This window comes from Phyllostomus hastatus, unplaced genomic scaffold, assembly GCF_019186645.2.
Source record: "Phyllostomus hastatus isolate PE091 unplaced genomic scaffold, TTU_PhHast_1.1 phas_contig_137, whole genome shotgun sequence".
Taxonomy (NCBI): Eukaryota; Metazoa; Chordata; class Mammalia; order Chiroptera; family Phyllostomidae; genus Phyllostomus; species Phyllostomus hastatus.
In genome coordinates this window covers 16,382,017-16,405,806 of record NW_025333583.1, presented here as the reverse complement: position 1 = coordinate 16,405,806, position 23,790 = coordinate 16,382,017, and the positions used below count along the sequence as shown (strand labels likewise).

The window sequence follows — 23,790 nt, the reverse complement described above, 5'->3', positions numbered from 1 at the left end:
CGCCTCAGAACTTTGGTGTCGTTGACCTCAGACACCACTTGGCCATCCACAGTCCTGCAGATGGTTGTCTTTTGGATGGAACTGCATTGAGTTGCTGTTGTCTGGGATGCTGCCAAGATCAAAGTCCTCCCCTTCTTCCAGCAGGTGGTGGTAGGTGGCGATCTCAGTCTCCAGGTTGACCTTGATGTTCAGCAGGGCCTCGTACTTCTGGGCTTGGTGCTGCCCCTCTGCCTGGTGTCTGAGTTGGCTCTGACTCCAAGTGCTGCGGGATCCCATGAGGGAAAACTTCCTCATGGAAGGAAGCCTTCCCTCCTCGTCGTTCTTCATGATGAGCAGCTCTTCCTTGAGAGCCTCGATCTCTGCCTCCAGCTACAGCTGGGAGATACTGGTGTCATCAATGACATTTCGGAGCCCAGTGATGTCATTCTTGATTGTTGCATGGCCAGCTCGTCTCATACTTGACTCTGAAGCCATCAGCAGTGAGAAGGGCATTGCCAGTCTGCATAAGGATGAGGGCATTGTTCACAGAACTTGCAAAGGTCTGAGCCCTCTGGTCCTCATGGTCCTGAAATAATGCCCCCAGTCTCTGGCCTTGCATCCCTTCTTCTCCAGGTGTTCCCAGATTTTGCTCTCCAGTCTCCCATTATCAGCTTCCAGGCTCCTCGGCCTCTCCAGATAAAAGGCCAGGAGGTCATTCAGGCATTGCCTAGTCTCCTTCTAGCTCTGGACTCCCCCTTTGTCTGTCAGATCCCCGGCTATCCCTGCAGCCAGGCCCCTGGGCCCCTAGCCATCCCGGGTACCGGTGGAGTAGGACATGGAGATATGGGAGCCCGAGCCCCTGGAGCCTGCAGAGACACCAGCTGCAGTGCTGGCCAGCTGCACGGAGCCCAAGGTTGGTGGAGGAGCTGGAGCAGGTGCTGAAGTTCATGTTTGGGAATGAAAGCAAGAGGTCAAGACTCAGGTTACCTCAAGCAAACTCTAAGTGGCTGATACACATTAACTCCTCTAGGCCTCAGGAAAGCCTTTTGGGGAAGGTACTATTATTCTCCACATCAGAGATGAAGAGCTTCTTGAGGTAAGAAAGAGAAGTGACTTGCCCAAGGTCACCTAAGTGAGTCTGCCGTGAGTTAGGAGTGTGTGCAGCCAGGCTCCAGTGCATAACCACTGCCCCACCCAGCCCCTCTGCAACGCCCAAGGTCAGGTATCATTACCGCTTTGGGGACCTTTGCTCCAGGCAGAAACTTCATCCCCTGTCAGCCTCACGCTGGCCTGCTGGTCTCCTGACAGCCATCTTAATTTTGATTTCTATTTAATTTTCCACCTCACAAAGCAGTACCAGGGAGTGGGAATCTGGTGATACCATTTGAATATGATTTATTAATCGACAGCTCAAGGAAAGGGAGGGCTTCCTTGCTGCCGCCTGACCTTTGTCTCCGGCATTCCTAATGTTTGCATTGCTGCCCTGACCCTGCAAAGTGACCTGGAATAGCTTGCCCGTCTCCTTGTGTGTGTCCACTTTCAGAGCCCAGCTGCCAGCCTGTGCGCGTCTGTCAATTAGGATCTCAAGGGTTTGGGGTGGGGTCTGCAGGCCTCTGTGGAGCACAGTCTAACCCTAACCTCCAAATTCCTTCTCGTAATTGAGCATTCATTAGTTTGACGGAACAAAAGCAGGCATTCTCTATTATAAAGCAGAGGTCAAAACCAGTGGCTGTGTTTTGTTTGGCCTGCAGAGTGTTCAAATATTGAGAAATTTCACATAAAAATACGGATTTCCGGCTTCTCTTAGAAAACGGGAAGGGATGACAACTCTGGGGCTACTGAGTAACAGTTGTCCCCTTCAGAGGGGGACACTCTCTCTGGTCTCAGCATGGCCTGAAGCCTGACCTTGGCCCTGCTTCATGCACAGATGCCACTTGCCTGGCCTCTGCAGGAATCTAATCAACTAGACTCTGTTCTAAAGCCCTATCTCCCTCCTTTAAAATGTCAACTGCATTGGGTGGGCAGCCCCTCCCGCTGCGCCTGGCATACGGGCACAGCTGTCCCTTTTCTGTCCTGTCCCCAGCACCTGACACTGTAGGTGGTGCAGAGTAGATGCTTATCACTTTCTTCTTGCGTGGGTGAATGAACGACTGACTAGCTCTCAGGAAGAAAGTAAATTTGAGTGACAAGAAACCTGTTCAACCGCTACAGAGGTCCACGCTCATTAATGCTTCGGCAGCTTCCTGAATGACCGAGGCTGCTGTCTACACCTTTTCTTTACTTGCTCTGCTGCAAAGGCCTTCCCTGCTGTCACAGATGATTTTGAACCCTGCTTAACATTCCAGGAGCAAATGTGTTGATGGTTTAATTGGATTTAGCCAGAAATTAAAATAAAAAAACAGCAATAGGAAGACTTGCCCCAGTCAATCTTCGTTTTTTTTCCTCAGAAAGATGGGGGTGATGTTGTTGAAGGGCAACAAGTTCCAAATGTCGTTGGAATTGCAGCTACCATCACATACGGCCCACAGTTTCGGCTGAGACACGTGCTAATGCTGACTAATGAGGCTGCCACACTTCCCGGTCCCATCGCTGGAGCATCATCAAGGGAATGGACTCTGTGGAAGTGCTAGAACCTCCGAAGCCCTCAGCACCTGACTAGACAGAGCCTTCCTGCTCTGGCCCCCTGAAGACCAACAGCCGCTGCAGTGGAACGGCTGGCAGCAGGCCTCCGGGGGTGAAATCCCGCTGACCATTAGGAGGCTGAGCAGACTCATGGGCAGCCTCCTGCTGGGAGTCCTCAGCACACAGGCAGAGTGCGGGAGTTTGACCGCAGCCAGTCAGAGTCACTAGTCCTTTTCTGAGAAAACGAGCTGTCTCAACCTCAAGGTCACCATGGCTCTGGGCACACAGAATGTGCTTAATAAATGTTTGCTAAGTGAGTACATGAACAGGGAGAGAAAACCCCTAGCCAGGGGTCTGGTGATGGGAAACTGGGTTCGTGTTTCAGGTGCGCAGGTTGGGATGGAGAGTCTATAAGCTCTACCCTCGGTGCAGCTCTAGGCTGGGGACTCTTCCACAGCCCCTTTATAACACTTGCATTTCTGAGGAAAGTGAAGCCATCCCATCCTACTCATTCCATGAATGTCTGTCAAGACAATTTATCAAAATAATCCTGAAGCATGCAGACAAAATGTTCTTCAGAAATGTCCAAGTCAGTCATGAGAAATCTCTCCTGCTTGTCTCCGGGACAGAGACGCTGCGGGCTAGGTCACCGAAGGGTCTGAGGCTACCCCAGCCTGAAAGGCCGCCTCCCCCGCCCTCCGCCTGGCTCACACCTCGATTTAGAATCACAGCTTTTAGGAAGCCTTCCCTGACAGCTGAGTTACGAGTGTTCAGGTTCCTGTTGCTGAAAACAAATTAGCCCAAAACCTAGGGGTGTAAGACAATCACTTTATTATGCTTAGGTTCTGCAGGTTAGAGTTCCAGCAGGACAGCGTGGAGATGGCCTGTCCGTGCTCCACGATATCTGTATTCTTATCTGTAGCCCCTGGAGAGCTAGGGGCGGGAATCCTTTGGAGGGATTTCCACTCGCACGTTCAGTGGTTGGTAATGGCTGTAAGCCAGGACTCTTCACCGCTAGTTAGCATGGTGGCTGATGAACAAGTGAGCGCCCACCTAGGGCACCGTGTTGGAGCTGCATCATTTTATGACCTGGCCTTGGAAGTCACATAGCACCACCTCCATGGTCACAGGCCCAACCACATCCAGGGAAAGGGAACATAGACACCCCCCACCCCCACCTCTCAATGGGAAGAATATCAAAGTCAAGCGTAAGAGAGGTGTGTGGGACGAAAGGTACTGTTGTGCCTATCTCCACAAAACAGAACCCGCCACACTTGGTTAGATGTGTTTCCCAAGTGTCCAAATCCAGACTTAAAAAATGCTTGTCAGCCTCTCCCATCAGACTGTGAACTCGGTGAGAAAAGGGGCTGTGACTCATGCACCTCTGTGAGCTCTGTTCCTAGCACAGTGCGTGGCACACAGAAGGAATCGACGCCTGTTGGGTGAACAGAACCGAATAGAAAGGAAGAACCAGAAGGGCTCTTGGGGCCCCCTTTCACACTGGCTGTTGCTGGCATGAGGGAAGTTTGACCAGGGAAATAGAGTGAGTGTGAGGGGGAAGGACCCAAACGCCCCCCCCCCCCGACCGGGGCCAAGGCTGCTCTCTGTGAGTGGACTGTACACACAAAGGGAGCATTTGCTTCCTTACACCTCTCTGGCTGTGCATAGGAAATAACTACAAGAATCGTAACTGACCTCATATTTCTCTTCTCTTGAGCTTTTTGAAAATATTTCTCTCCTTTGCGTCTCTGTGCCATGAGCACAGCAAACATGCGATGGCCCGAGAGGCCGCCTGTTTCTTTATGCTCCGACACACGCTCGGGGAGTCGGAAAACCTCAGCTTCGGGCTTGGTTCAGTCCCTTAGCAGAAGCCGTGCAGCTCTGCTAATTTTCAGTCTCGGGTTTTTTTTTGCCTCTAAAGCAAGTATTAAAAAGGCAGACCTGTCTTTCTCACCAAGTTGTTGGGAATAATGCTTTGCAACTGGTAATGCAAAATACAAATACAAAATGAGATTATGACAGGAAACTGTGGTTCTAAACAACACATTCTTTACAAGTGTCCTTTTAGATGGTGGAGTCTAATTCTCTTTCCCAAATTGTGGGCCCGGCTTTGTGATTTATTTCAAAGGTGTACAATGTGGAGAAGTACAGCTGTCTGCCTTCTGAAGCTTCCCCTGGCTTTCAGGCTCCAGATCCCGTGCACGCCAGCCGTCGTACGACGAGGACAAGGACGCAGCCCGTGAAGAGGCCTGCGTGGGAGGAATGGAGGCCTCCCACCAATGACCAGTGCCACCTTGCCGACTGTGGGGTAGCCCACCTCGGAAGTCAGAGGCTCTTTCAGGTGACGCAGTCCTGACCAACACCTAGGCTGCACCCCGCTCATGGGCTCCACACCTGAACTGCCCAGCTAAACTGACCCCGAGTTTCTGACCCACAGAAACCGTGGGGCACAATGAAGTTTGGCTTTTAAGTTGCAACATTTGGGGTAATTTGTCATATGGCAACCAATAACTAATACCAACCAACCAGTGGTGTGGCAGACATTTCTGTTTCTCTGAGCATGTGATAGGTTTTGATCCAAATCCTTTCTTGCCTGTTCCTAGCGACTACCAACAAATTTGTATGTGAAGTGCAGGCTGCAGGGTCCGGCAGGGTCCTGCAAATCCACTGCTGAGTGGATCCAGATGGCTGGATGCCAAAGTAGAAATGGGGGCCAGGTAACTAGACCCCCAGGAAAGTGATTTCCGCACTGACCAAACACTGCTTCATCCTGGGGCTGTATCCTCATCTTGCACGATGCTGTTTACCCCTGCAGGGCCCAGGGTTGGCCTCCGGAATCCCGATCTCAACCGAGCTCTTTCTCACCTGGACCACGAGGGTCTTTACCCAACACTCACAGCACAGTCACGTTTTCGACCTGGTTTCCCCCACACAGCAGAGACTGCCCTCAGCTAGCTCCACCGTCTGCCACAGCCTTTGCCTGCCTTCCCCGGTCCTCGCTGCTCTGTGGACCAGGTGTGTGGACACAGCGGGGTGTGGTGCCTGGGTGTGCACACTGTTTCCTCTGTGCAAAGACTACCCAGCTGGTATAAAGAACAATCTGTATCAGCACCTTGTTAATCAACTACTTTAATTCACCCAGCTACCTGGCCCCATCACCAGAACGCCAAAACCCAGTAGTCATGGTCAGCGGAGCTCCAAAGACTGAGGCCTCTGGGGAGCAGTCCGAAGACCCAGGCTCCAGCCCTGGCACTTAGCAGTGGCTGTCACTCCGCCCTCCACCCAAGATCTGCAACGTCCTGGGAGACTGAGCGCGAGGCATGAACTGTTCAGCACCTACCTGAGGTACACCTGCTCTCCAAGGAAACAGCGACTTTCCATTTGCTCTGCTGCCAGCCTGCCTGTCCTGCAGAGGATAAAATTCAATCCCTTGCTTTCCCCTTTGAAAGATCACTTGTTAAAGATCCACTTATTTAAAAGGCATGACTTTTCCACAAATAACTTAACAGTCAGTCCTCTTTCCTAACTCATTAGCTGGGTGGAACAACCCTGGGTAAAGTAGCTAACAGAGATGTAGTGGTGTCTCACTGGAGGCCTCACGCTTGTCTCAGCCCAGGTTACTATGCTCAGGGGCTTCTGAGGGCAGTGACAGCAGCGGTGACACAGGCGCTGGCCACAGTGCAGCACAGGCAAGCTGTCACGCTTTGTTTTTCTGCTTGTTAAATCTGAATGCTCCTAATTAGTTACCCTGCCTGCTAACGCCTGGGTGAACAATAGCACGGAGAGCAGGGGTGCTGAGGCTATGAATACAAGTTCCTCGGGCTCCTGAGGCCTGGGGACTGGTGACCTGCTTGTGGTACTGAGGCGCCGTGATCCCCGTGTGCGCGAAGGTCATCACCTGTTCCTCCTCCGGTGAAAGGGCAGCTGCGCTGGGTGCCCACTCAGGCTGGCCTCTGTCTGCCGGCTCTGAATAGCGCCCACAGGGAACAACAGTCTCGAAGTCTGTGTGTGCCGGGGGGGCAGGGCCACACAAAATAACTTGCATAACTTCCTTGGGAAAGAATTCAGTAAAGTATGTTTTTAGAACGTGGCCTCGAAATGTCTTAAAACATTGCCTTTTGGTGATCATACTCAGTATCTAGAAAACACTAGAAAATCTTCAAGGTAGGACCACGATTTGCATTATTTCTTCAGAGGCCAATTTGGACAAATGTTTGGGTCCCACAGAGGACAGTCCCCAAGGTCTGTGGGTGTGGAAGACTAGTGAAAGTGTAACGGAGGAGTCAGCCAGCTCTTCCGGAGTGTCCAGTGTACCGAAAGTTCGCAGCATCGAATAACTCACCATTATTCCAACATACAAAAAGCAGAGATTGTTTTTTGGTTTTAGAATTCCGTGTGTTGTTATTTTACGGATCAGCATTTCCAATATTGTGTTCAGGGGCTAACGTTAACATCATTCCTTTGGTTTTCCCTGGGGAGGAAGCTAGTGAGGTTAGGATAGTGTGTGTGTGTGTGTTCACCCCTCTGTCCGTCGGTTCACGGAAAGTCTGTGCCCTGCTGCTCGGTGTGAGTGTTTACTGTGTTAGCATAAAACAAACAGCTCAGACCGTTGCAGGCAACTCCAGGAAGGTGGTTTGCATTTGGTTTACTCTTTTCTTTTCACGGCTCTTGGGTGCCTTGGGTCCCCCTCTCTGGCATCCTTCCCACTTCACATCTCTTCAGCAAGTTCTCCAGACCCCAGGCTTTGCATCTCTTTTTCCTCACTCAGTCTTATCTGTTGAGATCTCTCTCCCCTCAAATGTCATTCTATGTTTTGAATTTATTACTAAGACAAATGAATTTGTGCCAAAATAATGATTTATTCTTCTTAGGCAATGTATTTCTATTATTTAGAGTCTGAGTTGCCTTAACCTCAGGGTACAGTCTAGTTTGAAAATTTAGGGAGGGCGAACGATGGGGAGGTAAGTTCTTTGGATTGTCCCACAAGATGGGGGGGGCGGTGTTGGGAGGCGAAGGGGTGGGCGGTGGAGGAATGGGTGGGGAGGGGCTACCCTAACTGGCTGCCTCACCCATGGGATCATCCAGTACCCTTTCTCATGAATCACGCACAAACAGAATCATTCAGTGCTTAACTTACATATGCCCCAAAGGTGAGTAACACCAGAAGCGTTAGTCATTAATATACATTTTAGGGTTTTGTCACAAGAGTACGGGTAGCCAAAATTTAGAAGTTAAATCTGACCTCTCCTTTCAGCAAGTAGCAGGAACTTTAGAAGAATTCTCCTATCATTTACACAGAATGAGGAATGACATATTAAACCAGGGTTCTGATTTGCTCCTTACGAGCAACTGCAATCTCTTGAACATTAACTCACATATACTAATGTATTCTACTGGTAAAATGTGGAACTTTCTTATCAGTGTTAAAACGGCTCTGGGGCCGTGAGTAAGGAGCCACAGCTTACAGGCAAAGGGGAGGGCTCCTTGGGGTAGTGAGAGTGTTCTTCCTGCTGGCTCTTGGGAGTATCTCTTTTTATTGTATTCCCATCCTAACGCTCTTCCGTGGACTGTGATAATGACAGGTAGACCGAAAATGACAAAACACAAATTCTATTCTGCTTCCCCTTCTCAAAGTATCAAACCAGAAGAAAGCTCTTAAAAAGCAGTACCTCAGTTTCCCCATTCAAAACATGCACCGATAGTACTGGAAATATTGGTGGGACACGTGTAAAGTAGCCCCCATGCTGTGCCCCTGAAACCAACATAAAATAAAACAATTGAAATGAAATGTAATTGAAAAATACAAATTTTTAAACTTGTAAAAGAAAACAAATCTTGAGATTTATAGATTTAAAAACCATGCACCGATACTGGTCCCTTTGTCCACAGACGCTTAGTCACTGACTGCCAAACCCTTTAGAAGGAACTGCCTGTCAGTTCCAAAAAACCACTGCGTGTTCTCACCTCCTAAACGAAATGTCCTGTTTGTAAGATTTTATTTTCTGCCAATTTACATCTTTGAATCTGTAATTCAAAGATTACAGATTTAATAGGATTTTGTATTCTAGCAATTTTTACTTTGCTGAACAGAAATTCTCTGGCAATGCCAAACCGAAGAGATGACCAACTCAACCCGGTGGACCCCCGAGCTCCTGGGAGTTGGGAAGCCTCTGCCCCCACTTTCTGCCCCCTCCCGTGGCCCTGCTGCTGGGCCAGGAGGGGTGCTTAGCTCTATCTTAATGTCCCACGTCACAGTGCTGCCACTGGTGAGTCAGGTCACAACTTGTGTTTTCAACTACTACTTTCACGATGTGCTAGTAAAATCCAGTCAGCAGCACAATCACTGGTGAGATAAATAGATAATTAGGGACTCAGTACAGCACGAGCTACAAATTTTGCCAATAACTGGCACTCACTGGCCAGTGGGCAGGTGATTACAGCTCCCAGAGCAAGGGAGTTCCCTGTGTGAAGTGGTGTCAGTCTGTGCTAGACATTGACTGACGTCCAAGTGTAGGATCGTAAAGGAGAATGCATGCAAAGAGGCCAGGAAATTCAAATGATAAGAAGGGGAAAAAACTGTCTGAATGTAACATCAGAAACATTGAGGTAGCTTGAAGTCTTTAGCCAAATTGTTGAGCTAAGTCTATTGGCTAAAACTTTGGGGACTGTTACTTATAAAACTGAAAACACACACACACACACACACACACACACACACACACACACACAGACAAGAAGATTGTAAATGTTTTTGTACCAGAATTCTTTCAGCATTATTATTTAAGGTATTATTAATGTTTGGTATACTGTATTATTTTAAGAGTACATATACTTAAATTATCAATCCCCCTTAACAATGTTTACTAAGTGCTTACCTTTTTTTCTTTTTGGAAAGAAAAATGTCTATTGTTTTGTTTTTTAAATAAAAACTAATAAGAAAAATCAAATTCACTTAAGGGAAATTTGTAGAAAGGAACTGGCCAGCAGGAAGGGCATCTGTATTATTATTGAGATCTCTAACTCTTGGTTACCTGCTTCAGTTTACCTTCCCCTCCCCTGAAAAATGGATAAGCGGAGACGCATGTTTCTATAGCTGTGTTATATGAGAGGAAGGCCTGCCTTTACAGAGAACCCCACTTTAGGAGTGGGGAGGAATAACTTACTCTAAAACCCCTGAGGCTGACATGAAACGGGATGACAAAGCAGCCAGGCGAGGCCGAAGCGGCACAGGACAATACGGGGCTGGCAAGTGGGTCAGAGCCGCTGGGCCACGTGCTACCACCACCGTGCTCTGTCACAAAGCAATAGTATTTTTTTCCCCTCCGTGTGTTCCTTTCCTTTACCTATTTACTTGCAAGAATAGTTCAGATTCAGAAAACATGCCTGAAATTTACTCAGAAGCCAAGAGTGGAGGTGCCCTTCAGTACTGATAGCCTAGATGAAGACAGATCAAAAGCTAAATCCAATTTAAGCCACCCCAGGCAGGAAAAGCAATTGAATTAAACCTCTTCTAAATATGATAAGTTTGGGGGTTTTAAAGCCAGGCACAAAGCACCAGGCCTTAGAGTAAATGGATGCGGGCAGCTCTCGCCGCCCTGCCCACGGGGAGTGGGATGGGCGGCCGCTTTGCCTCCATCACTTCACTACTGGGGCTGAGGACTGGTTAAGCTGCTTACAGGGCTCCGGGGGCTAATGGTCTGGCCCACCAAGACTGAAGTAAGCCGCTTGGCATGTGTGGTATGACTATTACAAGGAAAAAGAAAAGAAGAAGAAAAAAGACAGCAGGGTACAGGAAAGCTTTAAAAAGCGGGTTTTATTATGTCAAATGGACACTACTTTGACACTCTAAAATGAATATGGAATTACTCTGATTCTTTCACTTAATCTGGTAACAGCACTCATTTGTGAAAGGCTTCCTCAAAGAGGACTCACTTTGGGGCCCGCCCATTCTGTTTTCAACCACCTTTATGAGAATGCATCGTAAACCTGCTTCTCAAGTGATAGTCTGGTTCCCAGACACTGCGATCAGGTAGAGGCCTAGAAAATAGACAAATGTATAATGGCCTGTTCACCAATGCTGCCCCTCGAACACCACTGGGCAATCGTAATTAAAAATAGATGCCCTTCCACCCTAGCCAGCAGATCACCGCAGCGAGACCGTGCGGTGCCGGCGACGGGACTGAAAGAGTGGAGGGAGCTGGTGCGCACAAACAGTTACAATCGCCGCACAAGGGGAACGAAAACTCTAGCATCCTCTCAGACTTGTCCAACAAAGTGCTTTAAAACTACTTCTACCACTTAAAATAAATTTCCTATCTCTGGGGAACAAAAAGAACACAAAAGTCTTAAGTTTAAACTATTTTTAAGATTTTTTTTAAAGTCTTAAAATGACTGAAGGATCTGTACAGCTTTCTCGTTGACCTCATTTCTTCTGGGCAAAACCACCAGAGAGGAGAACAACAAACAGAAGAACAGGGGAACGGTAGTGGAGACGTTCTGAAAGTTGTCGCAATTATTTTTTTGTCAATAACTGTTGAAAGAATCAATTGATATGCCTTCATTTAGTGTCTTTTTAGGGAAGGAGTTGCTGATTTAAATGATTTAACCAAAGCTTAACATATTCAGAACTTGGGGTTGAACAGACAAATGTCCGTTTTCTTCCTGGCTGCTAACTTGTCAATCATTAAAAGGACATACACTAATAGAAGCATAAAAAGATGATTTTGACTCTTATATGCTTTGTTACATTTTGTTAAAATTTAAAACCATCGAATTGTTTGGCTTGAGCATAAGGAGTTTAATGTATTCACTGCTTTTATATCCTTTTTCCTTGTACAATTCTTTCTACTGAGATATAATTCACATACCATAAGACTCACCCTTTTAAAGCGTACAAGTCAGGGGTCATTAGCATATGCACACAGCTGTGCAACCATCACCACTATCTAGCTCCGGGACATTTGCATCGGCCCCAAAGGAAGGCCTGGACCGTCAGCCATCACCCCGTCCTTCCACTCTCCTCCCCAGGCCCTGGCAACCACTCACCCGCTCTCTCTGTCCGTGGATTTGCCTGTTCTGGGCACTTCATTCAAATAGATCATAAAATATACATCTTTTCCGTCTGCTTTTTCCCAGCATGATGTTTTCTAGGTGCACTCCTGTTGCCTATGTGTTAGTACTGTACTCCTTTTTATGGCCAAGTAACATTCCATTGTATGGACATCAACATTTTGTTTACCTTGTTCATCAGGTGATGAATATTTGGGTTGTTTCCACTCTTTGGCTGTTACGAGTATGCATGTATTAAGTGTTAAAGTGGACATGTGTTTTCAATTCTGTAGGTATATGTCTAGGAGTAGAATTGCTGGGCCACATGGTAACCGCTGAATTCCTCGAGGGGCCGCCAGCCTGGTTTTCCACCACAGAGGCTGTACCCCTTCATGTTCCCACCGGCAACGGGTGAGAGCTCCGATTTCTCTACGTCTTTGCCAACAGTTGTTATTGTCCTGGAATATCTTTTTATACTAACTTTATTTTTTACATTCTGAAGAGAAATTAATCAATTATCAAGGCTTGAAAGAAAACTGCCCCAGGGTGGCTGAATTCAGCGCCCAGACCATGATCAACAGAGACCCCTCCCCAGGGAGGGAGCAGAAATGAAATGGCCCCTCTGGGCACTCACCTGCTGCAGATCGGCGAGCGAGTACAGGTGGATTTGTTGGAGGAGGTACTCTCTGGGGAAAATTCTGAAAACAAGGACAGAAACCCAGATGAACTGTGATGCTGCCACACGATGCATTTTCTCCTGATAAGTTTCAAAGTCTCATTCAAGGTCCCTTTCGTCTGCCTTCTCCCCTTCCCACCTATAATGCTCCTCCTACCCTCTGGAAAATCTGTAATAAGACCTTTTTCCAGATATTTCTCTTCCTAACACACATCGTGAGACGGGAGTAAAACTCTGCTCCTTGATTTCTACCGTAATCTGAGGTGCTGTCGGTACCAGAGTGGTCCAGGCCCAAGGGCCAGAGCACCGGGTTTTCTTGTACCAGCTGTGCCCCTAACAAGCTGCACCACCTCAGGCGAGTCACAAAACCTACTTCAGCTTCTTCACTGTTGAATGAAGGTGACTGAACTCCATTCTCTGAATCTTTCCAGCTCCATTATTCTATGTCTAATTGAATAGATTCTGGAGTTGAGAAAAATAATGGGGCTGGAAGCCTGCGTGTCTTCTGTCTGGAGGCTTCTACAGGTTTCATTAGCAGGGACAGCAGTGCTCAACATCACGTCGGTGAGCTGTCCTCTTACACGCACGGTGAGGATAAATTTTAGACCCTAGGTACAAATGGGAATAATGGAACAAAATAGCTCAAATTGGGACTCCCTGACAAAATCCCATGTCTTTTGCTGCTGTCATTTCATAGCATCTGGGTAAACGACAGTGAGTGAACTTTAAAACAAACAAACAATAGATTACGGATAAAGAGACAGGTACTAAAGAGTGGATGGTCACAGAACAACACTACACACACAACAAAACTCATGGTTCTAGCATTTTCTCTCTTTATCTTACATGGTACTATGCATTTTTCTGGTGTCCTAAATGAAGGAAACCACACATTTCTTAACATTTATGACTATCCACTAGGAGAGTGCCAGGCACTAGGAAGACAACTAGGAGTAGGACGAACCTAGTATCTGAGTTCGAGAAGCATGACGTCAAGTGAGGGAACAGTACGTGAACTGATAATTGCAATACAGTGTGGTCGGTTATTGAAAGAGAGTAATGCGTGGGCATTCATTTCTGGAATGGTCGAACATGGTGGATCCCAACCCTAGCTGTCTATTAGAATTACCTGGGGAGCTTTTAGAAAATAACAGGGCACAAGCATGGGTAGAACCCAGAAATCAGTGTTAAACAAGACACAAACTCTCCTGATAATTAGTGCAGCCAGAGTTCATAGCCACTGACCTAATATCCATCCTGCTCACTAGGACATTCATTATTCAGTCTTTTAATTAAGTATGCATTACTTGACAAATCTAGAGATTAAGTCATTCCTCCTCCTGTTACCCAGCTTCCCCTAATATAACATTTTATACAACTATGGTATCAAAACTACAAAATGAACTATTATGTAAATTAAAGATTTCATTCAGATTTCATCAATCATATCACTACATATTCAGGACTGGATCCTTGAACAAAGGATCCAATCCTGAATACAACATTGCATTTATAGATTTTAAAAAAAAATACTGCAGTCCACCCTTATCCGTGGTTTTACTCCCTATAGTTTCAGTAACCTGCAGTTCAAAAATATTAAATGGAACACTGTAGGAATAATTCATAAGTTTTAAATTGCACACCGATCTAAGCAGTGTGATACAATCTCACACTGTCCTGCTCTGTCCCACCTGGGATGTAAGTCATCCTTTGCCCAGCACACCCGCACTGTATGTGTTAACCATCCTTCACTCACTTAGTAGCTGTCTTGGTTATCAGACTAACTGTGGCAGTACCTCAGTGCTTGTGTTAAGTAGCCCTTATTTTACTATTGTAATTGTTCTATGTTATGACTGGCTATTGTTGTTGGTGTCTTACTATGCCTAATTTATAAATTAAACTGTATCACAGGCATGTATGCATGGGAAAAAACATGGTATATAGGGTTCAGTACTGTCTATGGTTTCAGACATCCTTTTAGGGGTGCTGGAACATACCCATTGTGGTTAAAGTGGGGACTACTGTATACATATATTTAAGCATTTGCAAGAAGACTGGAGACACAAACGTATGTGCAAAAAGGAAACACAGGACACAGTATCTCAGCGGGACTACGAGGACAGCGATGCATGATGATCTAATGCAGGGCCAGAGGAGGTGCGAGCCCGGCTGCCTGGGGGGCATGATCCTTCCCAAAGGTGACTGCTTCTTCAATGAAATCCCTTTGCAGGTGAAATGAAAGCAAGGCGGCAGCAGAGCTGATAAATGGAGACAGTGAACCAGGTGAATAGGCTGGCAAATCATTTCAAAATTAGCATTGCCTCTTCTGTTGCTTTGTACAAACATAGGTCAGAGAGGGTTAGAAGAAGGAAGGCAACTAAAATGAACTATAGCAGAGACAAATGCAGGGTAGCCTGTCTATAATGTTTTGTTACTTAAAATTCTTTGTGCTCCTAAACCCCCAAATTCTATGACTGAGAGCATAAAGGATATAAGAATTATTTATAAGTTTACAAACTAAATCATGCTGGTATTCTTTTAGTAGAATACCAGAGCCATTCAGTTGTCCAGTCAACAAACCCTCATTGAGTGCCAAAAATAAGCCAGGTGTTGTGCTAACTGCTGGTGGATATGTCAATGAGCACATCTGATGAGCGATAAAGGCAATGCCCAGGTTTTTAAAAAATTTTTATTAAGGTGTAATTGACATATACCATTACATTATACAGGGTAGATATGCAAAATACAGAGTTCATTCTTATATTATTATTAATGATTATATTATTTTCCATACAAACAACTATAAACCTACTTTTGTCCCACCCTGTATTAGTAATAGATGTATAACATAATGATTTGATATTTGTATGCAGTGTGAAATAATCACCACAGTAAGTCTCGTTAACATCCGTCACATATGCAAAACAGTATCATGAACAACAGTCATCGTGCGGCCCATCGCGTCCATGGCTCATTTCATTACTGGAGGTTTCTACCTTCTGACCCCCTTTACCCACTCCTCCCACACGTCTGGCAACCACCAATCTCTTCTCTGTATCTGTGTCTGGTTTCTTTGGTCTTTATTTTTCAATTCCACAGGTAAGTGAGATCACATGGTATTTTTCTTTCTCTGTTTGACTCATTTCACTTAGCATAACCTCGTCAAGGTCCATCCATGTTGTTGCGAATGGAAAGAAGAAATTTCATTCTTTTTTATGGCTGAATAATATTCTGTAGTGTATATACACTGCATTTTCTAATTGTTTCCATGACTGGCTATTGTAAATAATGCTGTGATAAACATGGGGTTGCATATATTTTTTCATTTTCTTCAAATAAATACCTAGGAGTGAAATTGCTGGATTAACCTCCATACTGCTTTCCACAGTGGCTGCACCAACAGTAAACATTCCCACCAACAGTAAACAAGAGTTCCCTTTTTTCCACTTCCTCACCAACACTTTTTTTTTACTTTTGATAATGAGCATTATAACAGGTATGAGGCAAATGAAATAACAGGCATTTCATTTTGGTTTTGATTGTTTTCCCTGATGATCAGTGATATGGAGTACTTTCTCATGTACCTGTTGGCCCTTTGTACGTCTTCTGTGCACACATGACTATTTAGAGCTTCTGCCTATTGTTTAATCAGGTTGTCTGGTGTTTTGTTATTATAAGGTATACATTCTTTATATTCTGTATTTTGAATATTAACCCCTTATCAGCTCTGTGATTTGCAATTATTTTCTCCCAGTCAGTAGGTTGCCTTTACATTTTGTTGGTGGTTTGCTGTGCAGAAGGTTTTCATTTGTTTATTTTTGCTTTTGTTGCTTTCTGTGCCAGATTCAAAAAATCACGGCCAAGTCCTGGGTTAAGAAGCTTGTCCCCCAGTTTCCTCATTTTGTGTATGGCTGTCCAGTTCTCCCAGCACCATTTATGCAAGAGACTGTCCAAACGCCATTGTAAATTTACAACTCTTCAGTTGTAAATGAATTGACCATAGGTCCGTGGTTTTATTTCTGAGCTTTTTCTTACTAGGCTGGGCCCTCCTTGCTTCCAAATAGTTGATTATTCTTCTTCTCACAATAACCAACCAACTCGGGGCACAGTCAGCTCTAGTATTTCACCAACATTATTTGTACAGCTAAAGTTAGCTATGCATTTACTTAGTGTTTCTGTGTGCGTAAGTATATTTCACAAGGGTTTGTTTTCTCTCTCTCTTTAGGAGTTTCTAAGCCCCTCCGGCAGCACCTTATCTGCTGTCTCCTCTCTATCCCTCTGCAGGGTCTGATACTGTAATTCACACGAGGTCAGTCATAACAGACATAAAGGACTGGAAAATGCAATATATACAGAGAAGATAAAGGAACTGAGCTTATTGTGTCTGGAGAAGATGCTCTGTCCAGATTTAGTGGTGGCTGTAAAAAACAGAGATATTTAGTACAGATAATGCCAGTCAGCTTTTTTTTTTTCTCTCTGGAGGATGGATATTGTAGCACTGAAGTCAAATATGAGAATAAATTTCCTGAGAGGGAAGACTGAGAGGTATTAAAATGTGTCTCTTACAGTGATGCCTTTTCATGTAAGTAAAAGAAAAAGATATTCTGCAGCTATTTAGAGGTAGAGACGCACTCTTCTGCTTAGAGGAGGTTAGGGTTTTGAAGGCAGAGTCAGATAACTTACGGCTGCCAGCTATCAGTTTCTTCGTCTTCCCCATGCCTTCCTCTTCAAGGTACACTGCATTTGCAAGACATTCTCTGAATATCTTCCTTAGGCAGACCATCCATAGGGTAAATAATGACTTAAAAGCCAAGCCCAGAAAAGCCTTGGCAACCTCCCATGTGGGGGGTGTCAAGGGAATTTTCCCTACTGTGGCTTAGATGTACAAGTTGGCTCTCTGGATAGCTGCTCTTTAGGGAAGGGATGGGACGAGTAGGGACTCCCCGGGGCCAGTTCCCCTTAAACCCTGAGCAGTGGAAGAGGTTGTGGAGGACCCGCAAGCCCAAGGCGTGCTCAGCTAGCACCGAGCTGCCTGAGCAGATCTGACTCGGAGAGGAAGAGGCTCTGCAGGAGACACAGAGATAAACGTGAGCAGCTTCAGGGACGGCCTGGGAAGCCTTTCCTGTCTGGGAGGTAAAGTTTGGCGCCCCCTTAACAAAGTCAGGTCGGCATTAATTTTTACTATTAATGTATTCAAGAAAGAATGGATGTTTACGTGCATTGTCTGTCAGAAAACAGATGTGATCATATCTCCCATGAACTTAATGCAAATAAAGTCCAGCTTTATGACCTCTGTGAGTTGTCACCATGATGAAAACCTAAGATCAGGACCTAAGATCAGCATATCTTTCACTGCAATAGCAGGCATTGGGTACATGACACGGGAAAGGCATTGTGCTAGGCCCTGGAGATTTGGAACCCAAGAGGAGTTTTTTATTATTTTTTATTTTTTTATAGTCAAGTTTCTTTTTAAAGATTTTATTTATTTATTTATTTATTTATTTGAGAGGGGAAGGGAGGGAGAAAGAGAGAGAGAGTAACATCAATGTGTGGTTGCTTCTCATGTGCCTCCCACTGGCGACCTGGCCTGCAACCCAGGCATGTGCCCTGACTGGGAATCGAACCTGCGATGCTTTGGTTCAAAGCCCGTGCTCAATCCACTGAGTTATGCCAGCCAGGGCCCAAGAGGAGTTTTTTAAATATCGGACCACGTAGGCCACTGGGGTGAACAGACAAGTATGGAGCGGTTCCAGTTCACAAGTATAGTGCTGATCTGTAGTCATGCGTGCAGGGTGAGAGAAGCCTGCAGAATGCATGGTCAGGAAAGGCCTCAGGGAACCGACAAGTTCAAGTTAATCTGAGCGAGTGGAAGGATGGGCATTCCAGGTGGAGGGAGAAGGTGGGTAGGAGCGGAGAGGCCAGAGGGAGAATAAGGCTCTCAGAGAACCGACCGCCTGTGTAGATGAAGGAGCTGTCCATGCGTACACTCTGGGGTGGGGAAACTGCAGGGTGCGAGCTTAGAAAGGCAGGATGTAGCCAGACATGAGAGGCCTTGAATGCCCCAAAATAGACGGGGTGCCATAAAAGTGCCTCCGGCAGGAGAATGACAGGGCTAGATTCGCACCTGTAAAAGAACAATGTCAGCAGAACGGGAAGAGGGCAGGAGAAGGAAAGGATGGATGATTTGGGGGGGGTAAACTAGATGAGAAACGATGGGGGCCTGAACAGCATTTAAACGGTTGCCCAGGGTTCAAGGGAAATGCACAGGTCATGATGACTCACCGGAAGTGCAGGCCAGGAAGGAGTTTGGGATTACTCACAGTTTTCTAGCTAGGTCCAGTCGGTAAATGGCAGTTCCGTTTACTGACATGGGGACAAGGACGAGGAGCTGTGTTTGGGGAGAAAGGTAGCTCGGCTATCAGGGCAGAGGACTGGAAGTGTTGGTGAAACGGCCAAGTAGAGCTGTCCAGAGTCAGCAAGGAGATTTCCGTGCCCCCAGCCTACAGGTGTGGGTACAGCCGTGAGAATGAATCATAGCCTGGGACAGCCCGTGTTAGGGAAACGGAAAACATGGGACCCTGGCAGAACAGTGCTGTTTAAGGAGTAGCTGCAGGAAGGAGACTGGGAAGGAACAGCTTGTTAGGGAGGAGAAAGCGCAGAAGAGGGAGTGTCAGGGAAATCAGGGAAGGAGAGAATTTCAACAAGGAAGAAGAGGGTCAATGGCAGCAAAGGCAGCGGAGAGGTCAACTAACATGGGGAAGGCTCTCACGAGGTCTGAGAAGTCTGCTGGATTTGGCAGAGGGAATTCACGAGTGACCTCGGACAGATGGTTAGGGGAGGAAGATGGAAACCAGACTGCAGAGGGGCGAAGGGCTGATGACTCTTGTAAGAAGCTAACTTGCAAGGAAAGGAGAGAAACTGGGCCATAGCTAAAAAAGGATGTAGGACTAAGAGAGGATTCTTTTCTTAAATGTGGGAGAGACTTGGACATATTTACATGATAAACTAGAGAAGCCAGTGTAGAAACAGAAGCTGCAGATACAAAAGTCATGATAATTGAGAGGGAGCCTGGGCCTGGAAAGGCCTCCAGGAAATGGGATGGGGACCAGCTGGAAGCGCTTCCAAATACACACGCACCCTGCGTTTTCTTAATTGAAATCCTTCAAGGTTTTACTAAAATGTGAAAACGCAATTACTGATTCCTCCAGTGCTCCCTCCAAACTCCAACGTATCGGGAAGCGAAAGCAGCACACTGACCGAGGCGCTCCGCCTTAGCGGTGTCTGGAAAGCAGGGTCCGTGCCGCAGTGCAGCACGGCCTTTTGTTTCCCGGTGAGGCTGCTGTGTTTGGGATTTTCTGTCCATTAAGTGACCTCACTGCACTGCAAGCCTATTAATCATCGGGTCTGACAGCATTTCTCCAGCAGGCCGGCCACGAGGACAGCGTGCTCATGCCAGCGCAAGTTCATCTGGTCGGTACTGACACAGGGGCCAAAGGGCAGACGTGAGGAGAGTCAACTCTGCATTCCACTCACCTGCCCCTGGCAGGTGGCACTCTCACATTCTCTGATGCCAATGAACAAGGAGGAAAGCTGCTAAAGGGTCATGAAAACCAAGTAGCACAGTCATTTCTAGTGCCAACGTTTTCTATTTTATCACCTTTAGAATTGCCTGACACACCGAGAAGATAGCTTAGGCTTCATTATAGATTGCTCTAATGAGAAAGGTGAGAAAGGATGAAAATTAAGGGAAAAGATCATACATGATTCAGAGCCCGTATATTAGGCAGCTGGTACTTGAGGTTAAAAATGCAGAGATAATTGCCTATGAAATCAAAGCCAGGAGTCTTTACAAAAAAGGTAGGGGGTCCTCATTCCATTTTGTACCAGGACACTGAGTCAAATACATCAAGACCCATTTAACCTGAGTAATTTCTGAGGACTTCGACTCAGCTTCCACCAGGCCCTGATGCTGATGAGAGAAGGGGGACAGGTCGGGCTCTGAAGTAGGCAGACCCTTTGCAGGATTTTTGATAGGTTCAATAATATCACCATTTCCCTGAAGCTCAGTTCTCAGAGCTGCACAACTGGCAGCAAAGGAACCAATGATTAAAATGGAAAGAAAAAAGTTTGCCGTGGAAATACCACAACACACGTAATAGGCTTTAAGGAAAAGGCCTCCCCTCTTTCCCCTCCCCCCTCCTCCCTGCTACACACTAAATCTAAAAGATAATACAACACCGAAGGAAATCCTCCAATTTTGATCCCAAATTATAAAGGTCTATAGGAAGAATATGGTGCATAAGGAATCATATAAGAGGAAAATCATTTATTCATATATTATTACTGTGCTTTCCAAGAATACATGCTCCAGGGTAGGTAATTTGTACCTGGAGCTGAGAGCCTCGGTGTCTTTCCTTTGGAGGGCACAGGCACCCACACGGAGATCAGCAAAAAGCACTGTGAAGCATCCCCAGGGAGATGCAATTTGGTGTTCCTGATACGAGCTGCAAACTCTTCCTGAAATAGTTACATTAGGCTGGATGTGGACAGGACGCATATGTCCAGCCATGCTCCTGGCTAATGGAAAAACAATTTGAAATCAAAGGCAGATATTTTGATAGCAACCCGTGTGGAAGAAACAAACTTCAATCATTTTTCTAGATAACTCATTTTGCTAATCTCATTGGATGAAAAAGTGGCAAGATTGTATCAGATATTATATCCGGGTAGATGATTATGGGAAATAAGGGTCTCTCTTACCGGCTCATTCAGAAATTGTGCTTAAATTTCTTAGCAACAGTCTCCCTGGAGTAGAAATACTTGGGAAGTAATTTTGGTTGTGATTATTCTGGGGTCTGATTATAAGAGCAACAGATTATAACAGTTATTGTAGCTCCTACCTCAAATTCTTAGGATATTTTTTAACAGTTCCAAGAATATAACCCTTTTCCTGCAATAAGTTTTATATTTTGTTGTTTCTTAGAAAACAATTTTAGATAATTTATGTTTCATTTAATCTCAGAGTAAGATAAAATCACTTTCTAACTTTCTGAAGGGTTTCTCAGTAAATACAAAGCTATGTGTATATTATAGTGAAATTAATATATAACTTGCCAGAGTTATTTTTTCAAAATTTACTTATCTGTTAAGTTTTGAAAGACACTGTCTTTTTTTTTAGAGAGTCTGTGGGTCCCATCTAGAGTGTTGATATTGGTATTTTTATAATTGGCTAAATGAGATCTCTAGAGAAAATGAGAGAGGAGGAGCTATTAGGAGATCAGGAGGTTAGATGACTTGAAAACCCTAGTTCTAGAAGTCATCCGAAGGAAAAGGAATTCTTGATGTAGAATGAGAATGACTGCTTTCAAAAAGTATCAAAGAGGCATCCTGGGTTTCAGTAGTTTCTGAGTCCTGATAGGTTCATGCAGCTAATCTGGTCAGACTAAAGCCTCAGCTGCCGCTAATGACACTTTTAATTAGCTAACCTGAAAACCAGCCACAAAGGCTGGAAAATATTAAACCTTACAGAAAATATGAGTTATATTCATTTACTGAACTTAAAAGAGGGTTATCTATGTACTCGGAAGTGTTAATAATTACTGGTCCTTAACGAGACTAATTTTGTGATAATATTGTTGCTAAAATGGGTTTATGCCTCTAAAATTCAACACTAACCAGACTGTTGGCTACTAACTGCACCTCTGTACCTCCGATTTCAGTCAGAAGGTGTTCCTCACATGCCGCTCAGAAGCGCAGCCAGTCCAGTTGGCACAGCCTGTGTTTTAAGAACGAGGCTACCCCAAGAGATACACTCTTAACAAGCCGGCATTCTCAATGAAGTGTATTCAATCCAGAACAGTGTGCATCTTTTCTCTCTGTAACAGAAATCCCTCCACCTAATACATCTGGACTTTGGGGGGAAGGGGTTGAGGTAGGGGACAAGAGATGGCGTTGCTCTGAAATGGTCTCTCCCAGCTAATTTATTATTAGCCCATGCAGTCTTATCTTGGGTACACTAAATAACATCCTCATTTCCTTCTTCCGAGGTCAATAATATATAGGTCTGCTCACACAGCAATACATCATTTTCACTCAGTGGTTCATGATACTTTGCCAAACAGTTACTGGCATAAAAAGATACAATATACTAAGGGAAGCGACTGGGTTAAAAGAAGGATATTCCATATGAAGCTCAGAGGAAAAAGCCTCGAAGGGTATACACCACAGTGGTAGAATAATGTGGGCCTTTCTTAAATACTTTGGTTTTCTACGATGAGCAGTATTTTTTTTTGTAATAAGAAAAAAATAAGTTTGACTAAATTTAGTGGGTAGAATCTTGGTGCTAGTACTTTATTCATTTAATTAATTTGTTTGGCAAATATTTATTAGTGCCCGCTATATGTCAGGTATGGTCTAGGGCCTGGGGATGCAGCAGTGAACAAAAGAGATATAAAGCCTTGCCCCTCTGCAGCTTATGTCTGGTGGGCAGAGCAGGGCCACTGCCTACGGCAGTGCAGGTGGAGCAAAGCACAACCTCCATACCTACACTAAAGGGCCGGCGAGAGGAAGACAGACAAAATAAAATACCATGTCAGGTGGAAATAAGCTGAAAAGAAATAAGCACAGGAAGTGTGTGACAACGGTTGCAATTTTTAGCAATTGCAATTCATTTGAATTTTTTTCAGATTAATGTCACTATTCATTTATTTTTCAATTACAGTTGACATACAATATTATATTAGCTTCAGGTATACATAGTGATTAAGCAGTACATCCTTTACAAAGTGATTACCCCGTAAGTCTGACACCCACTTGCCACCCATATAGTTATTATTGACTCTATTCCCTATGCCATACTTGACATCCCCGTGTCTATTCATTGGTTGCAATTTTAAAGAAAGTGGTCAAGAATGCTTCATTAAGGTGAGTTGAGTAAAGACATGAAGGCGGTAAGGAAGTAAGCTTTGTGGTTATCTGGGGAAAGTAGAAAGTATAGAATTCATGTAGATGCCTGCTAGGCATGCTCAACAGAAAGGCCAGTGTGACCGGAACAGGGTAAATGAGAAGGGAAGTGGTGAGAAGAGGGCAGAGAGGTAGCGGGGAACGAGGCCACGTGGGACCTTGGCTTTTACTCAGAGCAGGAGGTGAAGCCATTAGATAGTGTGGATCAGGGGTGATGTCATCCAGTCTACATGTCCACTCTCGCTGTGCTCTTCAGAACAGACTGAAGGGGGAGACCGGTTACTGCAATGATTCGGGGGAAATAATTCAGGGGAAGACAGTGGCTCGGCCCTGGGTGGTAGCAGTGGAAGTGGTGATGAGCGAATATATTTTGAAGGTGAAGCTGACAGGATTTGCTGATGGATTGGATGTGGACTGTGAGAGAAAGGAGTTTGCTCTGAACACCTGGATGGATGGCAGTGCCGTGAAGCCAGATGGAGGAGTCTGCGGGAGGGACGATTTGT

At 45.4% G+C, this 23,790-nt stretch overlaps 1 protein-coding gene across 4 annotated transcripts in view; it reads right to left on the bottom strand.

The window, feature by feature from the left end:
- PLEKHM3 (pleckstrin homology domain containing M3) overlaps positions 1 to 23,790 on the bottom strand; it is a 171,636-nt gene that overhangs the window by 69,038 nt on the left and 78,808 nt on the right. For all 4 annotated transcript variants that reach the window (XM_045852135.1, XM_045852139.1, XM_045852150.1 and 1 more), the window contains exon 6: positions 12,284 to 12,347. In XM_045852135.1, the coding sequence (XP_045708091.1) occupies positions 12,284 to 12,347 (64 nt within the window). The remainder of the gene's footprint in view (positions 1 to 12,283; positions 12,348 to 23,790) is intronic.